At 37.3% G+C, this 22,415-nt stretch overlaps 2 protein-coding genes and 1 pseudogene across 4 annotated transcripts in view; 1 reads left to right on the top strand and 2 right to left on the bottom strand.

The window, feature by feature from the left end:
* Window positions 1–347: 347 nt before the first annotated feature.
* On the bottom strand, window positions 348–524 carry LOC114238019 (DNA-directed RNA polymerases I, II, and III subunit RPABC4-like; annotated as a pseudogene).
* Window positions 472–20,285, top strand: NIPA2 (NIPA magnesium transporter 2). The gene is made up of 6 exons (XM_028166697.2): window positions 472–612; window positions 5,059–5,289; window positions 6,689–6,745; window positions 13,929–14,019; window positions 15,207–15,367; window positions 18,724–20,285. Exons 2-6 carry the CDS (start codon window positions 5,151–5,153, stop codon window positions 19,356–19,358), a joined length of 1,083 nt encoding a protein of 360 aa, XP_028022498.1. The 5' UTR covers window positions 472–612; window positions 5,059–5,150; the 3' UTR covers window positions 19,359–20,285.
* A 1,098-nt stretch (window positions 20,286–21,383) lies between these two features.
* CYFIP1 (cytoplasmic FMR1 interacting protein 1) overlaps window positions 21,384–22,415 on the bottom strand; it is a 98,021-nt gene continuing 96,989 nt past the window's right edge. For all 3 annotated transcript variants that reach the window (XM_007182895.3, XM_057551983.1, XM_007182896.3), the window contains exon 31: window positions 21,384–22,204. In XM_007182895.3, coding sequence (XP_007182957.1) covers window positions 22,040–22,204 — 165 coding nt within the window. In that variant the 3' untranslated portion in view covers window positions 21,384–22,039. The remainder of the gene's footprint in view (window positions 22,205–22,415) is intronic.

The following is a 22,415-nucleotide window of genomic DNA, read 5'->3' as shown; positions in this document are numbered from 1 at the left end:
AATAAAAAATAATCTCTGTTTCAGGCTCTCCTGGCTGTGATTGACCTTCAGTTACACAGAGTAGGAATAGAACATTACCAGGTCAGCGAATAGTGAAGCAACTGTTCCTTTCAGGACATTCACACCGATGTCCTATTTTCTTTCCTTTTTTTTTTTTTTTTTTTTTTAATTGAACAAAAAGTAATATCTTTATATATACTATTAATAGAGCTCTAAGTACAATAGGGTTTTTAAAATGAAGTTATGTATATATAGTTGTATTCATAAAGTACACTAATCAAAAGCTATGCAACAATATTAACAGCAAATCCAAATACAAATGAAGATAGTCCTCAGAATTTCATCTTTCACCGAGCATCAAAAACCACCCATCTTTTAGTCCTTTTCTTGTACATTATTCTGTATCCACATTCTCTGCCTCAGACTGGATCCTGTAATTTTATTTCATTTTCTGTGTGACATTCTCCACAGGTATATATCATTGGCTGCTGCTTTGGGGGTTGAACATCCTTCTGGGTGTCCATTGTCCCCACGTAGCACGGAGGAACTTCTCTGCACTTCCAAGCAGATTCCGACTTGCCGTTGTGTCCACGGATGTCCTGTTTTCAAACTGTAAGTGAAATGAGATGATTCATTTACTTAGTTTAGTGGCTGAAGGCTGCTTTATAGCTTGATGGCATGTAACTTTTATGTTACTTGGCACCCTTCCCCACCCACATACACATCATTGTAGTTCAGTAAGCGAATGAACAAACACAACAAATAACCTTAATTCTAGAAAAGTTTATAAATCGTATTTGCCACTATAAATGAGTGCCTTTTGTGGAGAAACCATCACAAAGAACCAGTCATTGTCTTTAAGAAACGTAGAATTTATCTTTGAACATAGAACAGTAATTAAGAAATAAATTTTATGAAGCTGTCTGTAAATAAAATAAGTGCAAAGGAGAGAAAATGCCTGTGGGCTCTAGCTACTGGAGAAGTCTTTGTAGCATAGCTTGAAGTGTGACCTGGCCTGGAGTGAAGAGCAGCCTCTAAGTAGTGGAAAGGAGGATGGGAGGGCTGTAGTGTGGCTGGGCACTGATGACTTGTCTCAAGGGAGCCGTGATCCTGTGTTGGAAGGTGAAGTGAGCACGAGGGGTACAGCTCTCCAAAGCCACATGCATGATAAATGATTGACCCAACTGGTCAGAAAAGGCCTTCTCTCTACTTTTGTGTGTTTGAAATGTTCCACAATAAGTCAATAACAATAAGAAAAAACAGGGAAAAAGATTTTAAATAGCATCATGCGACTTTGTGTAACAAGTGGAAAAAATTTATATGTAGACATAGTAAAGTTAAGAATAGTGAACTTACAGTGATCTTTGGATAAAATGAGTAAGATTCCATTATAACGTATTGGTTTAATCACCTCTTCTTCACTTTGTTGGTTGGGGGTAGGGTGCGGATTCCCTCCCTATGACACTTGACACTGGGCATGTGAGAGCAGTTTATTAGTCACTTTTACTCATCTAGGAGAAGGACACCGCATACTACACAGGGCCACACGGGGGCCGCAGAGAAAGAACCAGGGACTGTGGAGGCAGGCTTTGTAGTGCAAGAGGCTGAGGGGCCCCTTGGCTCCTGCAGGAGGATGTGATTGGCTTGTTTTAATAATTCTGCAGTCTGTCAAGGCAGTGAAGCCCACTACTCAAGGATAAGCAGGACCTGTGCCTGGTCCCCATGATAAGTAGAGTTGTTTGGCTTCGGGACCTAGCCATGAAAGCAGAGTGGGGGAGGGCAGGAACTTGTGGTCGGGTCATCCCAGTTTTACCAGGTGTCAAGGCAGCACAATATATTGGGTCTTAATTTTAGACCTTACACCATATGTATGTAACTTGCATTTAGTGAAATTTAACATTAAGTGTTAGTAAATATTAGTAAATTAGTAGTTACACATTTGGCATTTCAAGGTCAGGTTTATATAATTAAAGTCTGAATTTGTATTTGTGAGGCTATCATTATACTGGGATTGGAATTACAGATAAACCTGACTTGTTTCTGGGTATCATCCTTGCAGATAACAAAGTTCCATCTTATTGATTCCAGAACATTCAGACTATAATTTGGCTTGTTCTGTTCAGACCTTCAAAAGGGAGATTTTTGAAGATTTACGTAGTTACTTCCTCAGTAGAACTTGTAAGTTAATTACGAACATTGTTCCGTGAACATAACGGTTAAAGGAGAGGGGTTCGTTCAAGTTAGGTGACTCTTGCTCATTAGAAGGATATACCTGACAAGTGGGCTGAAGTGTTTGGTAGCCAGGTTTCTTTACTCCCATTTTCCAGCCGTTATTACTATTATCTTTGCATGTTCACTTGTATGTGGTACTATCACTTCCCAGTATACTTTGACAACTTTTTACAGTTCTTCAGTTTATAGTCTATAAAATAGTGGTTACATTTTAGGATGCTGATATGAGTGATGCAATGGTTTTCTGTCTACTAATGACCACTCATGAATAGCCAACTTTATTTTTTAGGACCAATTATATGATCCCAAACATGTATTGAGACATACTTTGAGACTGCCAGATAGCTGAGTACACAGGATAAAAAAAGGTGACTCTTGTGCAGGAGCCCAGGAGCTGGCATTCTGCTGAGGGTGACTGGGCCATAAACGTGGATAAACCAGTTGTTTAGGGTGTGGTGGGAACCTGTAAGCACTTATTTTTGTTATAATTTTTTTTTCTTTTGGTGATAGAGCAGTTTAATTATAGATTTGAAATTTATCTTTCATTTTTGTACTTTTATTTATTGATAAGAAGTAGAAGTAAAGGAATTGATTCAAACTAAGCCACCAGATTTGAAAAACTATAGCATATTTGCAGAGAGCTTCATTCCTTTGTGTTTAAGTATATTGTCAAATCTTTGGTATTCAATTACAGTAAGTACCGTTTTTAAGATGTTTTTTCATACCTGGAAGTTTAGTGTCAAAAGTTTTGTTTGTTTTGAGGTATAATTAACCTGTAACACTATGTTAGTTCTGAGTGTACAACATAGTGATGTGATATTTGTGTATGTTACAGAAATGATCACCATAATAAGCCTAGTTACCATCTATCACCATGCAAAGATATTACATTGTTATTGACTATATTCCCCATACTGTACATTTCATCCCGGTGATTCACTTATTTTGTAACTGGAAGTTTGTACCTCTTAATCTCCCTCACCTATTTCTCTTATCCCCCAACCCCCTGTTATAATCTGTCGCTTGTCTGTCTCCCCATTGAAGTCTAAAAGCTATTACCATTTTATCCAGAGAGCTTATCATAATGCTTAGTGCACATAGCATATGTTCAGTAAAAACTGTTTGAGTGGATGGATAAAGTAATTGAGGGGCTAGGTAGATAGGAAGTTAAGTTCCTTTTATTAAAAGCCTGAGTCCCATAACCTGAAGAATGGAAAAATTTGGCTAGTTAGTGAGGGTTAATGACTAAGGATCCTGACTGAGTTGCAGATTAGTTCTGGGATTCAGTTGTTAAATTGTGGGACTAAAAATCTCAGGACATACCAGAAAGTTGGACTGGCAGTTAGTTATAACCAATCATAAATCTTGCAGCTGAATAAATGTTTTTTCCTCCACTTTCTACACTTTGCTTTGTTTGTCAGCAGAGTTCTGAGTTTTGGCTATTTGGAAAAAAATTGCAGTCTTTGGTATGCCACTGCATCCTTTCTGGCCTTATGACTCGAGTCCTCTAGGTCCCATGGCCCTCATGTTCTCTAAAAAGCCCACCAGTACTACACACACACACCCTGGCAAACATCTGTCTGTTAGAATCATCATCCTCTGCTCACAAAATAATGTGACATCTGCCTTCTCCTTACACACCCCCAAATAGGCTAAATAAGAAATGAATTACCATATGCTTATGTCTACATAGATTTCTAAGAAGAAAATATATGAGTGAGAAAAGTTTTTGTTTCTCTATAGATTATTCAAAAAGGACACATTTGTGAAATTGGTAAATGTATTTATAGACTAGATTTGTATATTTTTATGCCTGATTTTCATTCTGTAGAAGTTTTTCATTTTTTCTTTTTTGGTGAAACTAACTTTTTAAACATTTATTTATTTAATTTACTTTTGGCCACACTGCGTGGCATGCAGGATCTTAGCCCCGACCAGGGATTGAACCTGTACCCACTGCAGTGGGAGCACAGAGTTATAACCACTGGACTTGCAGGGAAGTCCCTAGAAGGTTTTGTCTTATCAGCAAAGTTTTGTTACTATGGACTATCCGCTAAGACTGGAAACATTTTAAAAATACGAAACCAGAGTTTATAAAATCAGTTTAAATGTGGTTTTATTTTTAATTTTTTCCCCAGTTTTATTGTTATAGCTGATATGTAACACTGTATTAGTTTAAGGTGTACCACATAATGTATATATTACAAAATGATTACCACATTAAGTTTAGTTAACATTCATTACCACAGAAGAGTTACACATTTTTTTCTTGTGATGAGAACTTTTAAGATCTACTGTCTTAGCCACGTTCGAATATACAATACTGTATTATTAACTATGTTACCGTGCTGTACATTACATCCCCATGACTTACTTATCTTGTAACTGGAAGGTTGTACCTTTTGACCACCTTCACTCCTACCCCCTAACCCCTAACTCTGGGAGCTCTCTGTTTCTGTTAGTTCAGTTTTTGGTGTTTTTTTTGGTCACGCCGCATGGCATGTGGGATCTTAATTCCCCAACCAGGGATCGAACCCTCTCCCCCTGCAGTGGAAGTTTCGAGTCTTAACCACTGGACCGCTAGGGAAGTCCCTATGAGTTCAGTTTTTAAGTATGGTTTTATATCAAGATCCCATCTTTCGCCGTAATTGGAAGAAATATAATTAGATTAGCGCTAAATACAAATGGTAAATATATTGATGTTATTAATAGTACTAATAGAAATGTTATTATTTTATGAAAAGAGAAAGAGTAAAATTTTGAATTGTATATGGTCATGCATCCTGTCATTCTGTGAAAAATCTCATTTTCTTTTGCATCATTTAGATTTGAAGACTGCATCATCCTGCCTCCAGCACCAGCAGTTTCTCTGTTCTTGATCAATGTGATTCACAGGAACTTTTAAAGTAACAAGCGAAATGAGCCAGGGCCGTGGAAAATATGACTTTTATATTGGTCTGGGATTGGCAATGAGCTCCAGCATTTTCATTGGAGGGAGTTTCATTTTGAAAAAAAAAGGCCTTCTGCGACTTGCCAGAAAAGGCTCCATGAGAGCAGGTAGGTTATTTATGCCCTATGTGACTTTGGAATGACATCAGTGTGTGCTTATGTACTTGGGTTCTTTGACTGTAGAAGACCATATCTTCATTCCTAGTGACTATATTTAAAACTTTGAACTGTGCAAGAATTGTAAATGTTTATAGAGAATCATTTTTGTAATGAGCAAAATAAAAAGTAAGAAGATGTCAAAATAAGTTAACTACTCACTCTTCCAGTTATTATCAAAGTGGGAGTAGGGACCAATGCCCAATTAGCATCCAGCCTTTTCTTTACATTTTGATATGACTGCAGAGAAGGAAGTGAGTGTATGTGGATAGAATCAGAATCCTATTGAAGGCTAGGATCTTTTGTCTATGATAGTAAAAGTTTGACTTTTCCTTAGACATTTTTTCTGATGATCTCCAATTGGCAGGAAGGAAAGAGAGGGCTTCCTAAGGTTGAAGTGTACTCAGTTGAGTGAAATTCTGTTGGGTGGTGTAGGTTGATCCCCCAAAATTACCTACAAGTCACGAGACCCTGGGGGCTGCCCAGTGTGATTGAACCCCCCTGACTTCGTCTGGTGCATCATGACAGCTCCCAGAATTATTTTGCATTCTGGTCATGTTCTGTCATTCAGCCTCTGCCCCAGTTCTGACCTCATAGGAAAACCTGCTTTGGCAGTAAAAAATATTACCTTCTTCTTTTCTGTGCCATCTCTATGGCCAAACCTAATTAAACTCTCTTAAAACAATGGCCTCTATTAGATTTCGTGCAGAGAGGAGAAAGTATTGGCATATGCTGCTTGAACAAGTGTATCCTCATTCCTAAGGCAGGTACTCTCATTGTCAATGTGGATACGCTTGTCAAGGGGTTCATTCGCATTGGCTTTTTCTTTTGAACAATGGCTTAAGTACTGATTGCTTTCGGATTTTATTAGTTTAGACTGGAGGAAAGTCAAGTAAAAAGGCAGGATGAGCATCCTGGAAGCCCCACACTGTGAGCAGTGCTCAGTCTGTTTATGTCTGGTCAATATAGGACCCCTTTTTCCAAGGTTACTACCTCATAAGTGGAGCTAACCCACACCTAAGTGGCTTGTCCACTATCTAATTCATTTGAAGTTGGGCTACTTCTTGTTGGTTCGGTTTCTTTATTTATTGAAACTGAGTTCACAAAACAAAAGAATGAAGTATGAACTGAATATATGTCACTCACATTCACATGATGCTCACATCCCCTTTTGTAAGATAATCATAAAAATATTATCTAAGAAATCCCCTATGTAATCATGATGAAACCTTTATTCAATGTAGTAATAATTAGCAAATGATATTTTTAAATCTGTCATTACTAATAGTTGTCATAAATTTATTAAAGTCTGGTACTCTTCCAAAGAGGTGAAATATGTTTTCATTCACAGGTCAAGGTGGCCATGCATATCTTAAAGAATGGTTGTGGTGGGCTGGACTGCTATCAAGTATGTATAGAGGACATTTCAAGAAAATATTATAGCTGTATATTGAAATATTTGCATATACTATCACAGCCTCATATTACCAGCAGTTTTAAGACTTTAAATAAATTCTGTTTTTATAAATGAACAAAACACAAAATATGTAAAATTTAAGCCTTTAAAAGTCATTTCGCAGTTTAATAGCGTATTTAATTTGAATGAGAAGACTTTTACTTGATTAAAACATGTCTGATATATATATATGTATTTTTAAAAATTATGCTCAGTTTAAGAAGGTAATTTTGAAAGTGAAAGATCATAGAACACATCCTGTTTTTAATTCCTGTCCCTCCATTAATTTTCATTCCAAATTGGAAACGAGATATGCATTTGGTAAGACTGTCCATGCTTATTTTGATGATTACCTTTTAAAGGGTACATGGAAAAAGTGATCCTTAAGACACTAAGCCTTCAAAGTATTCAGGATTAAATTATGTAAATTTTTTTCTAAGTTTAAGGGCAGTTGAAATAACAAAGAGACTGATTTGATTATTCATTCAGCAAATATTTCTTGATCATTTTTTTGTATTCCAGGTGTTCTAGGTGCTGGAGATATAGCAAACAGAATACACAAACAAAAAAATTCTTAACCACATGAGACTTTACATTCTAGGTGGACAACAAAATAAACAAGATAAAATGTGTATTAGTGATACATGTTAACACTTGCTAGGAGAAAAGTAGGGAAGGGATGTAATAAAATGAAGGATGGATAGGTTTAGATTTTAGTTAGGGGGCCAGGGCAGCCCTCGATGAAAAGATAATATTTGAGTAAAAGACATAAAGGAATTGAGGAAGCTGGCCGTATGGATATTTGGGGGAAGAACATTTTAAGCAGGAAGAAGTAATAAATATGAAGGCCACGAGGCAGGACCATGCCTGGCCTATTAAAGCGTGGTAGGCAGAATCCAAGATAGCCCACAAAGATTCTCATCCCCTGGTAGTCACACCTTTGTATGATCCCCTCTCACATTGAATTAGTGCCGACCTGGTGTGATCAAAGAATGCAACGGAATTGATGATGTGACTGAGTCATCAGAGGCTTTAAGGTTTTGCCTTGATGATTGTATTGGTCATTCTGAAGCCAGCTACTGTGCAGGAGGACAGTCAGGCAGCCTGAGGAGAGGTCCCCAGGCTATACCCAGTTACTGACTTACCCAGTTACTGACTTATCAGTCATGTGAGTAAGTTATCTTGGAAGTGGGTCCTCCAGATTCTAGCAAGGTACAGGTTGCAGATTGTATCTTGAATGCAACCTCTTGGAAAACCCTGAGTGAGAAGTACCTACTGATCAACAGAAACTATGAGAAACCGTTAAGTCTTGACCAACAGAAAACATGGCTTTTGTTGTTTTAAGCTGCCAGTTTTGGAGGTGCTTTGTTATACAGTACTGGATTACTAAAACCTCAGGAAACTTTAAAGAGGCAAGAATAGTAAGGGAGTGGATGTGCAGGGAAGCAGTAGGGGTAAGTTTAGAGAAGTAATAAGGGCCTAGATCATGTGGGGCTTTGTAGGTTATAGAAAGGACTTTGACTTTTATGTTTGATGGGGAGTCATTGGAGGCTTGAGTGAAGAGGTAACCTGATTGGACTCAGGTTTTAATAGGAACTCTCAGGCTGCTGTGTTGAGGCACAGACTGCATAGGTGCAAAAGCAGAGAAACCAGGTAAGAAGCTATTGAAATAATTAGGTAAGAGGTTGTGATGGCATGGACCCAGAGTAGTAGCAGTGAGTATGGTGAGAAGTGGTAGAATTCTGGATGTGTTTTGAAGATAAAACTAGTAAGATTTGCTGAAAATAAGTTAAAAGTCTGGACAGGATATAAAAAAGCATCCTCTTAAAAGCATTAAAAAGCTAACATGTTAGTGAAGAATTAGCTAGCCAAGATCAGGGAAAAGCATAGAGCTCAGGATAAGCTGGAGATACTTCTGCCCTAGAGGTAATCGCAGACTCCAGAGCAGGCAGCTGAAAGAGAGAACTTGTGAACTGGACTAATGAGGGTCAGTTAGGTGATGCCACTTGGGGAGTCTGGGTGGTGGCTATATATAGCTGTCATTTATATTTTATTCTGTTTTTCTGAATATTTGAAGTGTTGCATTATTAATCTTTAAACTTTTGAAAAGAAAATCTTTTAAAATGGGTGGTATATTTAAATCCAGATATATCAATAACTACTGTACACGAAATGCCCCAGTTAAAAGGCAAAGATTATTCTACTGGAATTATAAAAACAAATAACAGACAAAAACAACTACATGCCTTTTACAAGGTACACTGTAAAACATGAGATATAGAATGGCTGAAAGAGAAGGATGGGAAAACATGCCTGAAAAAAGCTGAGATTTCTGTTATGATATTAGAAAAAATATAATTCAAAGCAAAAAACAATACTAGAGAAAGAGGATTATTTCTTAAGACAAAGGGTTCAACTCAGGCAGTTTAACAGTTCTAACTTTATTTAGTAATATGGCCTTATATACAAAGCAGCAGTTGACAGAATAGCAAGGAGAAATAGACAAATCCAGAATCATATAGTGAGATTTTAATGTAACACTCTGAGCAGTTGATGGGGAAAGCAGAGTAAAATCCTTAAGGTGACAGAAAATTTGAACAGCAGATTTAACACACTTAAGTCACTGAACTCAGCAACTTCAGATCTACATTCTTTTCAAGTGCATATGGAATACTGATGCAGATGGACTGTTTGCAGGACCATGAAGCCAGTCTTAAATTTTTCAAAGGATTTGATGAAGTATTTTCACAGATCATTATATTAGAAATAGTAACAAAAAGATATCGTGAAAAACACGTGTGGAAATTTAGAAATACGCTTTATGTAACCCATGGTTCAAAGAAGTCAGAATGGAAATTAGAAAATATTTTTTAAATATGTTTAATTTAGAAAATACTTCAATATGTTGATACAAAGTACAGAATATCATAACTTGTGGAATATAACTGAAGTAAATAGAGTAAAATTTATGGTTTCAAATAAATATAATTGAAAATAAGAAAGGTGAGGCATCTAGTTCAAGAAAATAGAAAAAGGATGGCAGAATAAACCCCAAAATGTAGAAGGAAGTAAAGAGAAAAGCTGAAATTATTTAAATAGAAAACAGGGCGTTAAAGCAAACATTTGGGTCTATGATCAGAATAATGAACTTGATAAACCTTGAAACTGATCAAGAAAAGGAGAAGGTAGAATAGCTAGGTGATGTAATTAGGGTTTTATAGGTATTAACAGGATGTTATGAAAAATTTATTCCAGTCGATAAAAAAACGTAGACAGAATATCTTGAAAAATAAAATTTATCAACACTCATGAGGAAATAGAAAACTGGAATACTCCTCTAACTTAACACAGTTGAATCTATAATTTTAAAACCTGTGCATATGGGACTTCCCTGGTGGTCCAGTGGTAAAGAATCCGCCTTCCAATGCAGGGGACGCGGGTTTGATCCCTGGTCAGGGAACTAAGATCCCACATGCCACGGGGCAACTAAGCCTGTGCACTTCAACTACTGAGCCTGCACGCCTCAACTAGAGAGCCTGCGTGCCACGACTACAGAGCCCACATGCCACAGCTAGAGAGAAAACCTGCACGCCACAACTAGAGAGAAAGCCCACGCACCGCAACGAAAGATCCCGCATGCCACAACTAAGACCAAACGCAGCCAAAAAAAACCTTTGCATATACTAAACCTTGGGCCCAGATGGTTTCATTGGTAAATTTTTCAGTCATTTAAAGAAGAAATAATTGTAGTCTTGTAGAAATTTCCTAATAATAGAAAAAGGAGTGTATATTCCTTCACTCTTCTTAAAAAAGCTAGCATAATTCTAATGCCAAAAGCTGATTAGGACAGGATAAGAAAGGAAAAATAAAGTCTAGTCTCATTCACGAACATATATGTAAAAATTACAAACAAAATGATAACAGCATGAACAAGTTAGATTTATTCTGTTGATGCAAAGTTGGCATAATATTGGAAAACCAATCACTGTAATTTACCATGTTAAATTGAAGGAGAAAAATTATTTCAGTAAAATTCAGCTATTCATGACTATAAAGAAACCACTTCAAATTAATAATTTAAGTGAATTTCCTTAATATGATATAGGATTTCTAAGACCAAAAAAAGCCAAAACCAACAATTGCCCAGTAAACACAAAAATGGGGAAATATTGAAGACTTAACTTTTTGGAACTAGGAACAAGCAAATAACCTCTCATCACTTTATTTTACTGGAATTTCTAACCAATGCAGAAAGTCAAGGGGAGAAGATAGGATTAGAAAGGAACATATAAACTGTTGTTATTTGCTGATTATATGATTGTGGGTATAAAAATTCCAAAGAACATACAGATGAGTTATAAAATTAAAATTTAGGAAGGTTGTTGGATACAAAGTTAGTATACAAAACTTAGCTGTATTTCTGTATATCAGCAACAAACAATTAGAAAATGAAATGTTAAAATGTTACCATCTGCATATAATTTTAAGAAACAGGAATTAGTTATAAATCTAACAAAAGATGGTAAAGATTCCCACAGAGAAAATGAAAACATTACTGAGACGAATAGTAGAGGGATATGTCATTTTCATGGATTGAAAGATTCATCACTATAATAGTTGTAATTGTAAAATTGTCGTTTCTCTCCATGATGATATATGGATTAATGCTATTCCATTTGAAACTAGGTTGTTAGGTGGTACATGATAATTGATTTTAAATTTTGTGTGGAAATACAGAAGTCTAAGAAAAGCAAAGATACTCTTTAAGAAGAAAAGGTGAAAGGACTTGTTCTATTGGATATCAAGACTTAATGAAGTTACACTAATTAAGTCAGGATGGTATTATGACAAGATAGATACATAAGCCAATAACAGAATAGGTCCATGGGCAGTATATTTATGACAGAGATGGTATTGAAATAGGGAAATGTACTTTTCAGTAAATATTGCTGTAACAATCCATCTGGAAAAGAAAATAGAGTTCCTGCTTCACTCTGTATAAAGATCAACTCCAGGTGGTTCATAAGCTTAAACGTGAAAGCAGAACACTAAAGGATTTAGAAGATAAAGAATTTTGAGACAGATTTCTTGTACAAGTTGTATGAAGCACTAACCATAAAGGAAGATATTTTAAAGTTTGACATTAAAATTAAGAACTTTTTTTAAAAAATAAATTTATTTATTTATTTTTGGCTGCATTGGATCTTCGTTGCTGTGCGCAGGCTTTCTCTAGTTGCGGCAAGCGGGGTCCACTTTTCATTGCGGTGCGCAGGCTTCTCGTTGCGGTGGCTTCTCTTGTGGAGCACAGGCTCTAGGCGAGTGGGCTTCAGTAGTTGTGGCACGTGGGCTCAGTAGTTGGGGCGCATGAGCTCAGTAGTCAGGGTGCACGGGCTTAGTTGCTCTGTGGCATGGGGAATCTTCCTGGACCAGGGCTTTGAACCCGTGTCCCCTGCATTGGCAGGCGGATTCTTAACCACTGTGCCACCAGGGAAGCCCCAAGATCTTTTTTCTTTTCTTTTTTTTTTACATATTTATTTTATTATTTTATTTTTTGGCTGTGTTGGGTTTTTGTTGCTGCGTGCGGGGCTTTTCTCTGGTTGCGGTGAGTGGGGGCTACTCTTCATTGCAGTGCACGGGCTTCTCATCGTGGTGGCTTCTCTTGTTGCGGAGCATGGGCTTTAGGCGCGTGGGCTTCAGTAGTTGTGGCGCCTGGGCTTCAGTAGTTGTGGCACATGGGCTTTAGAGCGCAGGCTCAGTAGTTGTGGCGCACGGGCTTAGTTGCTCCACGGCATGTGGGATCTTCCCAGACCAGGGCTCGAACCCGTGTCCCCTCCTTTGGCAGGCAGATTCTTAACCACTGCACCACCAGGGAAGCCCCCAAGAACTTTTTTGATTAAAAGAGTTTAAGAGAATAAAAAAAGCAGGTCATGGTATAAAAAAAAAATGCTTTTAACCAACAAAAGATTTGTGTTCAAAATATATAAAGAATTACCTAGAATCGATAAGAGAAAACAAATAGCTTAATAAACAGGGGAAAAACTTGAACAGCTACTTCACTAAAAGATTTCACTTGGCCAATAAACATGAAAAGGGAAAATGCAAATTGAAAGCATAATAAAATAATCCCATTTCCTATGAACAGATTAGCAGACTTTAAAATCCGACAATACTAAATGTTGGGGAGAGTGAGAGACAAAGGATATTTGGCATAACCATTTTGAAAATAGTAGCCAAGAGTGATCGTTCTATGAGATCGCGTGTCCCTCTCCTGCTGAAATTCCCCAGTGGCTTTTCAGCTCAGTTCAGATCCCCTGTGAGTCTCTCCCTGGCTTCTCTCCCGCTGGCTCGCTTTGCTGGAGCCACCCTGGCTTCCTTGCTGTTCAGACACGCCAGACATCGTCTTGAGTCAAAGTTCTGTACTTGCTCTTCTCCCTGCTTGGGATGTCTCTCCCCCTTCCCCATGCCCATCGCTGCTGGTAAATCCCTCACTCCATATCAGATTGGTCAGAATTACCTATCAGAGCACCTTTGCCTGGCACCATGTCCTGCCTGTCACCAGCTCTCCATTCCTTTCCCTTGCTCTGTTCTCTTCATAGCACACTTAAATACTTGACGTACGTGTTTTGTCTGTTTTCCCCCACTAAAATGTAAGTCTTAGGAGGGCAGTATCTTTATTTTGCTCCCTGTTGTATTTCCTGGTGCTAGAACAGCATCTGGCACATAGTAGGAACCTAAGAATACCTTTTGAACATAAGAGTTGGGTTTTAAAAAAGAAAAGAGCTAGTGAAAAAGACTTGGGGGAAGTGCTTTCATATCACTTTTAGCTGATTTGTGTTTGTTGTCATAGGATGTAAATATCTATTAAAATTTTTAATTTAAAAAACACCTATATAAACATAAATTAGATGTCTTCCATTGGAATTATAGATTTGTATTGTTTCTAATGGGTTTGAACTCTATTCTAATGTTGCTAATTTACAGGAGAACCCTTATGAATAGATGGGAGAAAATACAGAAATTACTAGATACGATTGAAATAGTATGTTAAAAAATAAATGTAAATAAAATGCAGGCATTTCCATTTTGACTAGATATGTTCCTATCTGAGAGTTTTCTCTTGTTGTCTGTCTCCAAGTGGGAGCTGGCGAGGTGGCCAACTTCGCTGCGTATGCCTTTGCACCAGCCACCCTAGTGACTCCGTTAGGGGCACTCAGTGTCCTAGTGAGGTAAGGACCCTACTCGTCACACGTAGAAACAACAGCTAGGGTTTCAGTCTGTGAAGTTTTCAGTACCATCTAATCACACATGGTCAGCATAATTTACATTTAAGCAACATGGAGAACTTTTTATGCTGCGTAGTAATTTGCTTTTGAAATGTTACCCTCTGTGCAGAGGCAAGCTATCAAGTTGTGGGAGAAGATGCTTTTATTCTTTGTCTTGCTTGTGTTCAAAGTCAGCACTAGTTCTACTTTAATTTCAGTTTTTTAAAATTTGAAGTTGCACTTGTTACAATATTTATCATTTGATACATGTATACTTTGGTAGGTGGTGGTTGGTGATGAATAGATTTCTGTACCTTCTACAGAAAATCATTGATTGGGGCATGGTTGAAGACTGGCCCAGGATCCTTGTTTGGGAGGAGCAGTCCAAGACTTGTCCTGTTTCTGTTATTTTAATCATTAGCCCAAACAGCTAAGCCCATAGTGAAGTCTGGATTTTGGCTACTATTCCCAAAGTTGGTTGGCTGATAGGTATTTTTATCTTTTTTTTTTTAAAAGATAGTATTTATATAAATCAATGTATGCAAATTATATAATTTTCAAGATACTATATATTATACATAATATATAAAGATATAAGATGTTATGTATTATGTATAATAAAGATATATTATGGTACATGTCTTTTATCCTTAATTTTTGTATATTATGCCATTATTATATTTATAGGTTTATATTTTTTAAAGATTTTGATAAAGCTAGTTATAAATTATTAAAACTTGATAATTTAATAGGCAAATTACATAGAATTAAATGAAAATGTACAAAGGATGCATCAACCAGTAGGGATAAATTAAAGTTGAGCAGATATTAAGCATTGGTTTGGACATAGATTCTTAAATAGAATATACATTTGTACCATAGCTCTGTTTATTGTAAATTTCACATTGATGTACTACAGTAGAAAGATGGTAACTACACTGGTTTAGTGTATGATGAAACAGGTGGTTCCCAGAAACTTTCGTTTTATGATTGAATTTGCATTTTCTTTACCTTGGCTGGAAGCCAGAATCTTTATAAGCTCACAGTGTTTTAGTTTGAGTTCAGTAATTTAAATTCTGAGTTGTGTTGATATTTAAAAATGAGAAAAGTAGCTGATTATTTTAATATTCTCCACCTTCTCCCCATTTTAGTGCCATTCTTTCTTCATACTTTCTAAATGAAAGACTTAACCTTCATGGAAAAATTGGATGTTTGCTAAGTATTCTGGGATCTACAGTTATGGTTATTCATGCTCCAAAAGAAGAGGAGATTGAGACTTTAAATGAAATGTCTCACAAGCTAGGAGATCCAGGTAAAAAAAAAAAAAAAGAAAAGTTTTATTAGTCTTACTGTATTTTACTTTTTAATGTAGTTTTTATTGAATCAAAATTTTATATGCATATGAAGAGGCCAGTTGTCCTACAAGGCTTATTAGGGAAATTGCCGTCATTTTCTTCCCCTGCCAGCCCCTCAGCCCTTGTTTCTTTTGTTCTTTAACTTGGTATCTCAGGGGTCCCCAACCCCCAGGCAGTGGACTGGTACAGGCCGAGGCCTGTTAGGAACCCGGCCGCACAGCAGGAGGTGAGCAGCGAACCGAGCAAAGCTTCATCTGCCGCTCCCCGTCGCTCACATTACTGCCTGAACCATCCCCCCACCCCCACCACCAGTCTTCCACAAAACCAGCCCCTGGTGCCAAAAAGGTTGGGGGCTGCTGCTCTAAATAACATGCTGTATTGCTACTACTTCCTTGCCTTTAGGCATTATTATATCTATTACCAGTTGTATCTATTTAGTTTTGTTTAAATGATTTGTTTTACATTATCGTCACTACATAACTTTTATTCTCAGCTTGGACATATAGTACATTATGATTACTTTTCCCTTCCTTTCTTGTGACTTCTGATTTTCCTGAACTAATAATGATCTTATTTGCTTATTAGTTTTCTACAAATTTATCAGTCCATCCTGAAATTTTTCCCCTGTGACCTAATTCTACTCTCAGTAATTTCGGACATATTTGGTGTTCCTGCAGTGTCATCTCTTATGGAACTCTCTCTCTAAGAGCCTTGTTTGGCCTCAATTTAGACTGATGTCTTGAGGCCACCAGCAGAGTCGACATCCTGGGTTCCTTCAGCAGCGTCCTGGGGGATCCCTTTCACTTTTGTTTTTTCTTGGATCTCTTATCTCCCAAATCCTGGGTTTGTCCCTCATTTTGCTGGAGCCACTCTTGTAGGAGACAAGAGAGGCACAGAAGAGAGACTTTTTGAGACCCTGCATATATCAAGATGTCTTTAATCTACCATGACCTCATTATCTTCTTCCAGTATTGCTGCTGAGAAATCAAACACAATTGATTTTTTTTTTTTTTTTTGGTTACCTGACCAGGGATTGAATCTGGGTCCTTGGCAGTGAAAGCGTGGAGTCCTAACCACTGGACCGCCTGGGAATTCCTGATTCTTTATCTTTTATATGAGACTGATCTTTGGAAACATGTAGGGATGTCCTCTTTGCCCTCATTGTCTGACATTTCCCAGTAATGTGCATAGATGCGGGTTAATTGTTATCCATTGTGTTAGGTACTTGATATATCTTTTTTAATTTAAAAATTCATGCCTTACTCTAGAAGCAATTGAATTACTTCTTTGATACTCTTCTCTTTGTGAAATTCTTCTTATTCTTCTTGTTCATTGGACCTCCTGAACTAGACCATCAATCTTCTTACATATTTTTTCCCCATTTTGCCTTTTTACTGTCTTTTGGGAGATTTCCTCAAATCTTCCAACCCTTCTTTTGAGTTTTTAGTTCTGCTATTGTATTTTTAATTCCAAGAGCTTGGCTTTGTATTTTGATTCTTTTTTTTTTTTGGTGGCAACAAACACATAACAAATTCACCCTCCCACCAGTTTCCAGATGTACAGTACAGTATTGTCAGCCACATGCATGGTGTGGTGCATCAGGTCCCTGGAGAGTCCTAGGTATTTTAAAGTCTTTATCTGAAAACTTTAATATTTGTGGGCCTCTTTCTATGGTCTGTTTTTTCTTTTGTTTTCAGTCATTTAGTTTTGTCTTTGGACAGTTTCAATTGAATGCTGGCCATAGTGTATTAAAAAGTGTAAAGGCTGTAAGTGATGTTTTCTTCCTTCAGAGAGAACTTAAATTTCTTTGGATAGGCAGATAAGAGTACAGCAGATGACCTTCAACCTGTAAGCTGGGGCTAGTTTTTTTCCATTTTTTCATTATTCTTGGTCATAGCCCTTCTGCCTCCCAACTCATAGGCTGGGACTCTCCAGCTTGGCGAGCTGTGGATGCCAGTGTCTTGTCTCGGCAGCCCAAGACAAGGCGGGCCTCTCTGCTTAGTCCTTTGGCCTCCTCACCAGGCTGTCCACTTGGCTCCTCTGACTAGGCATGTACAGCTCTGTGCCCACAGACACCACACAGAAAATTCGCGTGCACCTCTTCAGTTCCCTCCTTTCTGGAATCTTGGCCCGTTGTGTCCCAGCTACTTAGCCCAAAATTCCCACTTTTTTTTTTTTTAACCTCCTCTGCTGAAACTTCCATAAGCCCCAGGTTACCACTCTCTGCTGGCCTTCGTGCCTGTCCTCACTCCTGCTCTAGATTTGCGTTTGCCCTGAGGGAACAAGCAGAGGTGTTGGTGCAACCTCAGAGTACTTCCCTTCTCTCCAGATTTTGACTGCTTTGATTCCTCTCATCTTTCATCTTTGTCTCTCTGAGGAAATTAATGGTAGTTTTTATTGATGTGGGGGGGATGGTAATTTATCTAATTTGAAGTTTCCCTCTAGACAGAATTAGAGGAGTAAAAGGATTAAATGACTGTTGTGTCTGTTTCCTCATCTTAAAATGCAGATGACAGTGTCTGTACTGCAGGGTAATTGTCAGAGTTTAATGAGTTAATCGGTGCAAATTGCTGAGACAAGTGCCTGGCCCACGGTGCTACACAATCATTACTATTATCATGCTGGGTTCAATTCTCCATATCCAACCTGAACCCTGACAGTTATTTTCAAGTTCTCTTACTGATTTGTTTTTTACCCCAGTGGTTGTCCCTAAATATTTTTAAAATTTACTCATTTTAGACAAATGTTGTTTAGCATCTATAAATCATTTGGCATTCAAGGTCATCTCATGATTTCTCTCCACTAGTTTCTGATTGTATCTGTCTTTGGAGTTAGAGCACCCCAGTGGGTGGGAAGTAGTACAGTAGGACAGACAGCTGTGAATCAGCCTGATGCTGTTTTCTGTAAGTTTGACCCTTTAACAACACAAGGGTTAGGAGCACCCGAGAAAACCCACTTATAGTCCATCCTCCATACCTGAGGTTCTGCATCGACAGATTCAGCCCTCGGATTGTGTAGTACTGCAGTATGTATTGGAAAAGAAGTCCACATATAATTGGATCCACGCAGCTCAATCCCATGTTGATCAAGGGATATCTGTATAATTATGAGGCCTAAGATTCTACTTTAAAAATGTTAAGTGTATAATAACTTGTGAATATAAAGCATAGTTTAATCTTCCAGTGTGTACTTCTAACTAAATTTTTATGAATGTGCTTTTGCTGGGTCAGCAAAAGAAAGCTGATTTTTATGTTAAGGCCACACCTTTCTCCTTCCTATTGAGGACTTAAATATTTGACTTTGCCTCCTCCAGGTTTTGTGGTCTTTGCAACACTTGTGGTCATTGTGTCCTTGATATTAATCTTTGTGGTGGGACCTCGCCATGGACAGACAAACATTCTTGTGTATATCACAATCTGCTCTGTAATTGGAGCGTTTTCAGTCTCCTGTGTTAAGGGCCTGGGCATTGCTATCAAAGAGCTGTTTGCTGGAAAGCCTGTGCTGCGACATCCGCTGGCCTGGATTCTGCTGCTGAGCCTTATAGTCTGTGTGAGCACACAGATTAATTACCTGAACAGGGCCCTGGACATATTCAACACTTCCATCGTGACTCCAATATATTACGTATTCTTTACAACATCAGTTTTAACTTGCTCAGCTATTCTTTTTAAGGAGTGGCAAGATATGCCTGTTGATGATGTCATTGGTACTCTGAGTGGCTTCTTTACAATCATTGTGGGAATATTCTTGTTGCATGCCTTTAAAGACGTCAGCTTTAGTCTCGCAAGTCTGCCTGTGTCTTTTCGGAAAGATGAAAAAGCAGTGAATGGCAGTCTCTGTAATATGTATGAAGTTCTTAATAATAGTGAAGAGAGCTTAACCTGTGGAATTGAACAACACACTGCTGAAAATATCTCCCGAAGAAATGGAAATCTGACAGCTTTTTAATAAGAAAGATGTAATTAAAAGGTTAATCTATAATTGTGTTATAAAGTGAATTTGAGTATCAGAATGAGTCTGAAAAAGCATTGTTCTCAAATAATGTTCTCTAGAGACAATCTTTTTTAAGGTTTCACTAATCTGGACCAAGAAATTACTTTTCTTACATTTAAATGATGGTAGCTCACTAAAATGACCTCAGTACATGGCCACTTTCTTTTAACATTGTATTATTATAGAGGTATTTTAAATTTTCCTTCACCAAAATCTAAATGCACTAATGACAGTTTTAAGTCGATAAAAATGCTTTATTTTTTCATTGGTGATGAAAGTCTGAAATGTATATTTGTCATGGCCACTCTATCAATTCTTGACCATTTTAAGGCTTTTTGATTTAAAAAAACAAAATTAACTCAATACATTATCCTGTAATTTACCTTACCTGTAAAAATGACTCCTGTTTGATGAATTATTTTAATTTTGAAATGTTAATTTAAGAGACTCCTAAGTAAGTTATTAAATGAAGGAAAACTTTTACAACAAAAACAGAAAAGGTAGGAAAATACCACACTGAAATACTTCTCAGGCTGTGAGTTGCCACCGGGAACATCTGATGGCCTTCCTAGATGGCACCTTGTTAAAGCAGCGCACCCTTTGTCGGACTACAGCCTGGCTGGTTTTATTCTTCACTTACTCTAATCCCTTGATGCCTGGAACCTTGACTACCGTTTTACATCAGCTCTTGTACTTTTCCATATATTTTCATAAGGAGTTATATTGTCATTTAGCTCTTCTAACAAACAACTCTGGGAAATGAAGTCAGAAGACTAGGGTAATTTCTTAAATTTAGCTCATATTGAAATAAAAAGACAAATTGAAACAAAGTTCTTTTCTAAGTCTGAATGCTCAGAATAAACAGGATGTTTGTAAAATATGGTTTCTTTGTACCACATATTTTACTTTGCTTTGTTTGGACCACTATATATTTTGGTTTTTAAAAAAATGTCCATAAAAAAAAGTTTACAGAAAACTTCAAAAATATGCAAAAAAAGGTAGAGTACTATAATTAAGTCTATGCAGCTTCAAAACCTGTCACTGATTGATTGATTGGCCGCAAAAATATTGACAACTGATTTGGGTCAGTATCTGGGTTGGGCTTGTTTCCATTCTGCTGCTCCTGCCCAAGGTCACACAGCTTGGCCCACTGTGTAAGTAGCCGCCACAGGAGCCTCACTGCCCACTGGCTTTATCAGGGCAAAGTTGACAGTGTTCACGTTTCATGAAATACATTCCATTTTCCCAGTATTGTATCATTGACCCTCTAAGGAGCCTTTGTAGACATTTTTTTTCTAACTGCCTCTCTCCATGTAATTTTAACACCACAGATATAACTCTATATTTGTTTATGTACTGTATCTATATCTGTGCTTTGTATACAATAGATAAAAACCAATTTTCACTCCCTTGGGTGTGATATTGCCCTTATTGAGAATGCACAGGTTATTAGTAATAAATTCTTACTTAACATCTTACAGCACTTGAATTTTTTTTCTTTTAGCACTTGAAATTTTTATTTGGTTATTAAGTCTTATAAAACTCAGTAGTGTAAATTATTTAAATTTACTCATTAAACTTAAGTTTTCATCATATTCTATACTTTCATTACAGGGTGAGCACAGCTGCTACCTCTTAATCTGCAGCAGAATGCTGGCCCCAGGGTTATTATTTCACCTTACCAAAAGCAACATTTTTAGGTAACTTTGTAAAGAACAGTTCTGTTTTACGTAACTCAGGGTTAAACAGTACAACAGAATAGTTCACAGACTATATTTGGTGCCATGGATGATGCACCTGGACTTTTTGGTATTAATGTTTTTAAAGCCATATGGAAGTTACTATCATGATCTTGTCCCTTCTCCCAAGGCTGCAGGTGACCTAGACTCCTGGCCTGGTTTGTGCACTCGAGTGAGGAGAGGAAGTACCTTGCCAAGCCAGGGCTCATAGGGAGGGTCACAGTAAATGAAGGAACACAAACAGGTTTCATTAGTTTTATTTCTGTAACCTTTAAATCATACCTCACAAATTAGATTTTTGTCACAACTGGATTTAGCAGAAGCAGAGAAATCAAGTTCACTATTTTCTGAAACACTGACACAAAAAGGGGAAAGGAACAAATGACTTAGAAAAGGTTTTCATAAAAAAAACAGAAAAATCCCTAAACAAAAGCTAAATAATCATTAAGTTTAATTCTAATTGGTAATGGGTTTTATCCCAATTAGCTGGTAGTTAAGGTTCTTGCTTAAGTTCACAAATCTTTCCCTAAATGTTACGGATCCTTTGTTAAAGGATAAATGGATGAACTCAGCAGCACTTCATAACATAGCTAGCTGTTGGAACATTCCATAGAAAAATGGAAAATAATTTTGTAAGAACATGATGGCAACCATCAGCAGCCAAATTCTCAGACTCTCCAATTACCAAAAGTATATACAATTTTAGTGTAGAAAAATAAGTCAATTTTATAAAATTAAGCTTTTAGATTGAAAACACCCCCTTTAACAGGCACAGAGATACTGAAAAATAGTTCCTAAAGATCTCACTAAATAGTTTATGGAAAGAAAAACATGCCCTTATAGTTCTTAAATGCAGTCAGTACTGGGACTCTTCAAAAACAGGTGATACACATGCCCTCAGCTGCTGGCCAGGGACTGGTGGATAGGTGGCTGAAAGCAGCGAACGTGTTCCACGGGCGTGCTCTCTCCATCGCCCGACTTCAAGTACTTGTCCAAGATAGTGATTATCTCATCATTCAGAATCTGGAACTTGCGAATTCTCTCCACCATCTTCTTCAAAGGCTACAACAGTTAAAATTAGGATGTTTTACTAATAACAGTTATACATTTATTCTTCATGTGTCAAAATGTCAGGATTTTCATATTTTCTCAGAAAAATTATAGCAAACTATTGACACGTACCATCTCATTAATGTAACTATTAGACCGATGAATATATTTTGCAACATTTCTCTGTTGGTTTCATGCTACTAACTGTAGGTTCATTTGTAAA

This window comes from Balaenoptera acutorostrata, chromosome 8 (assembly GCF_949987535.1).
Source record: "Balaenoptera acutorostrata chromosome 8, mBalAcu1.1, whole genome shotgun sequence".
NCBI classification, from domain to species: domain Eukaryota; kingdom Metazoa; phylum Chordata; class Mammalia; order Artiodactyla; family Balaenopteridae; genus Balaenoptera; species Balaenoptera acutorostrata.
The sequence above is the reverse complement of the archived record's forward strand: the minus strand, read 5'-3'. Positions and strand labels throughout refer to the sequence as shown.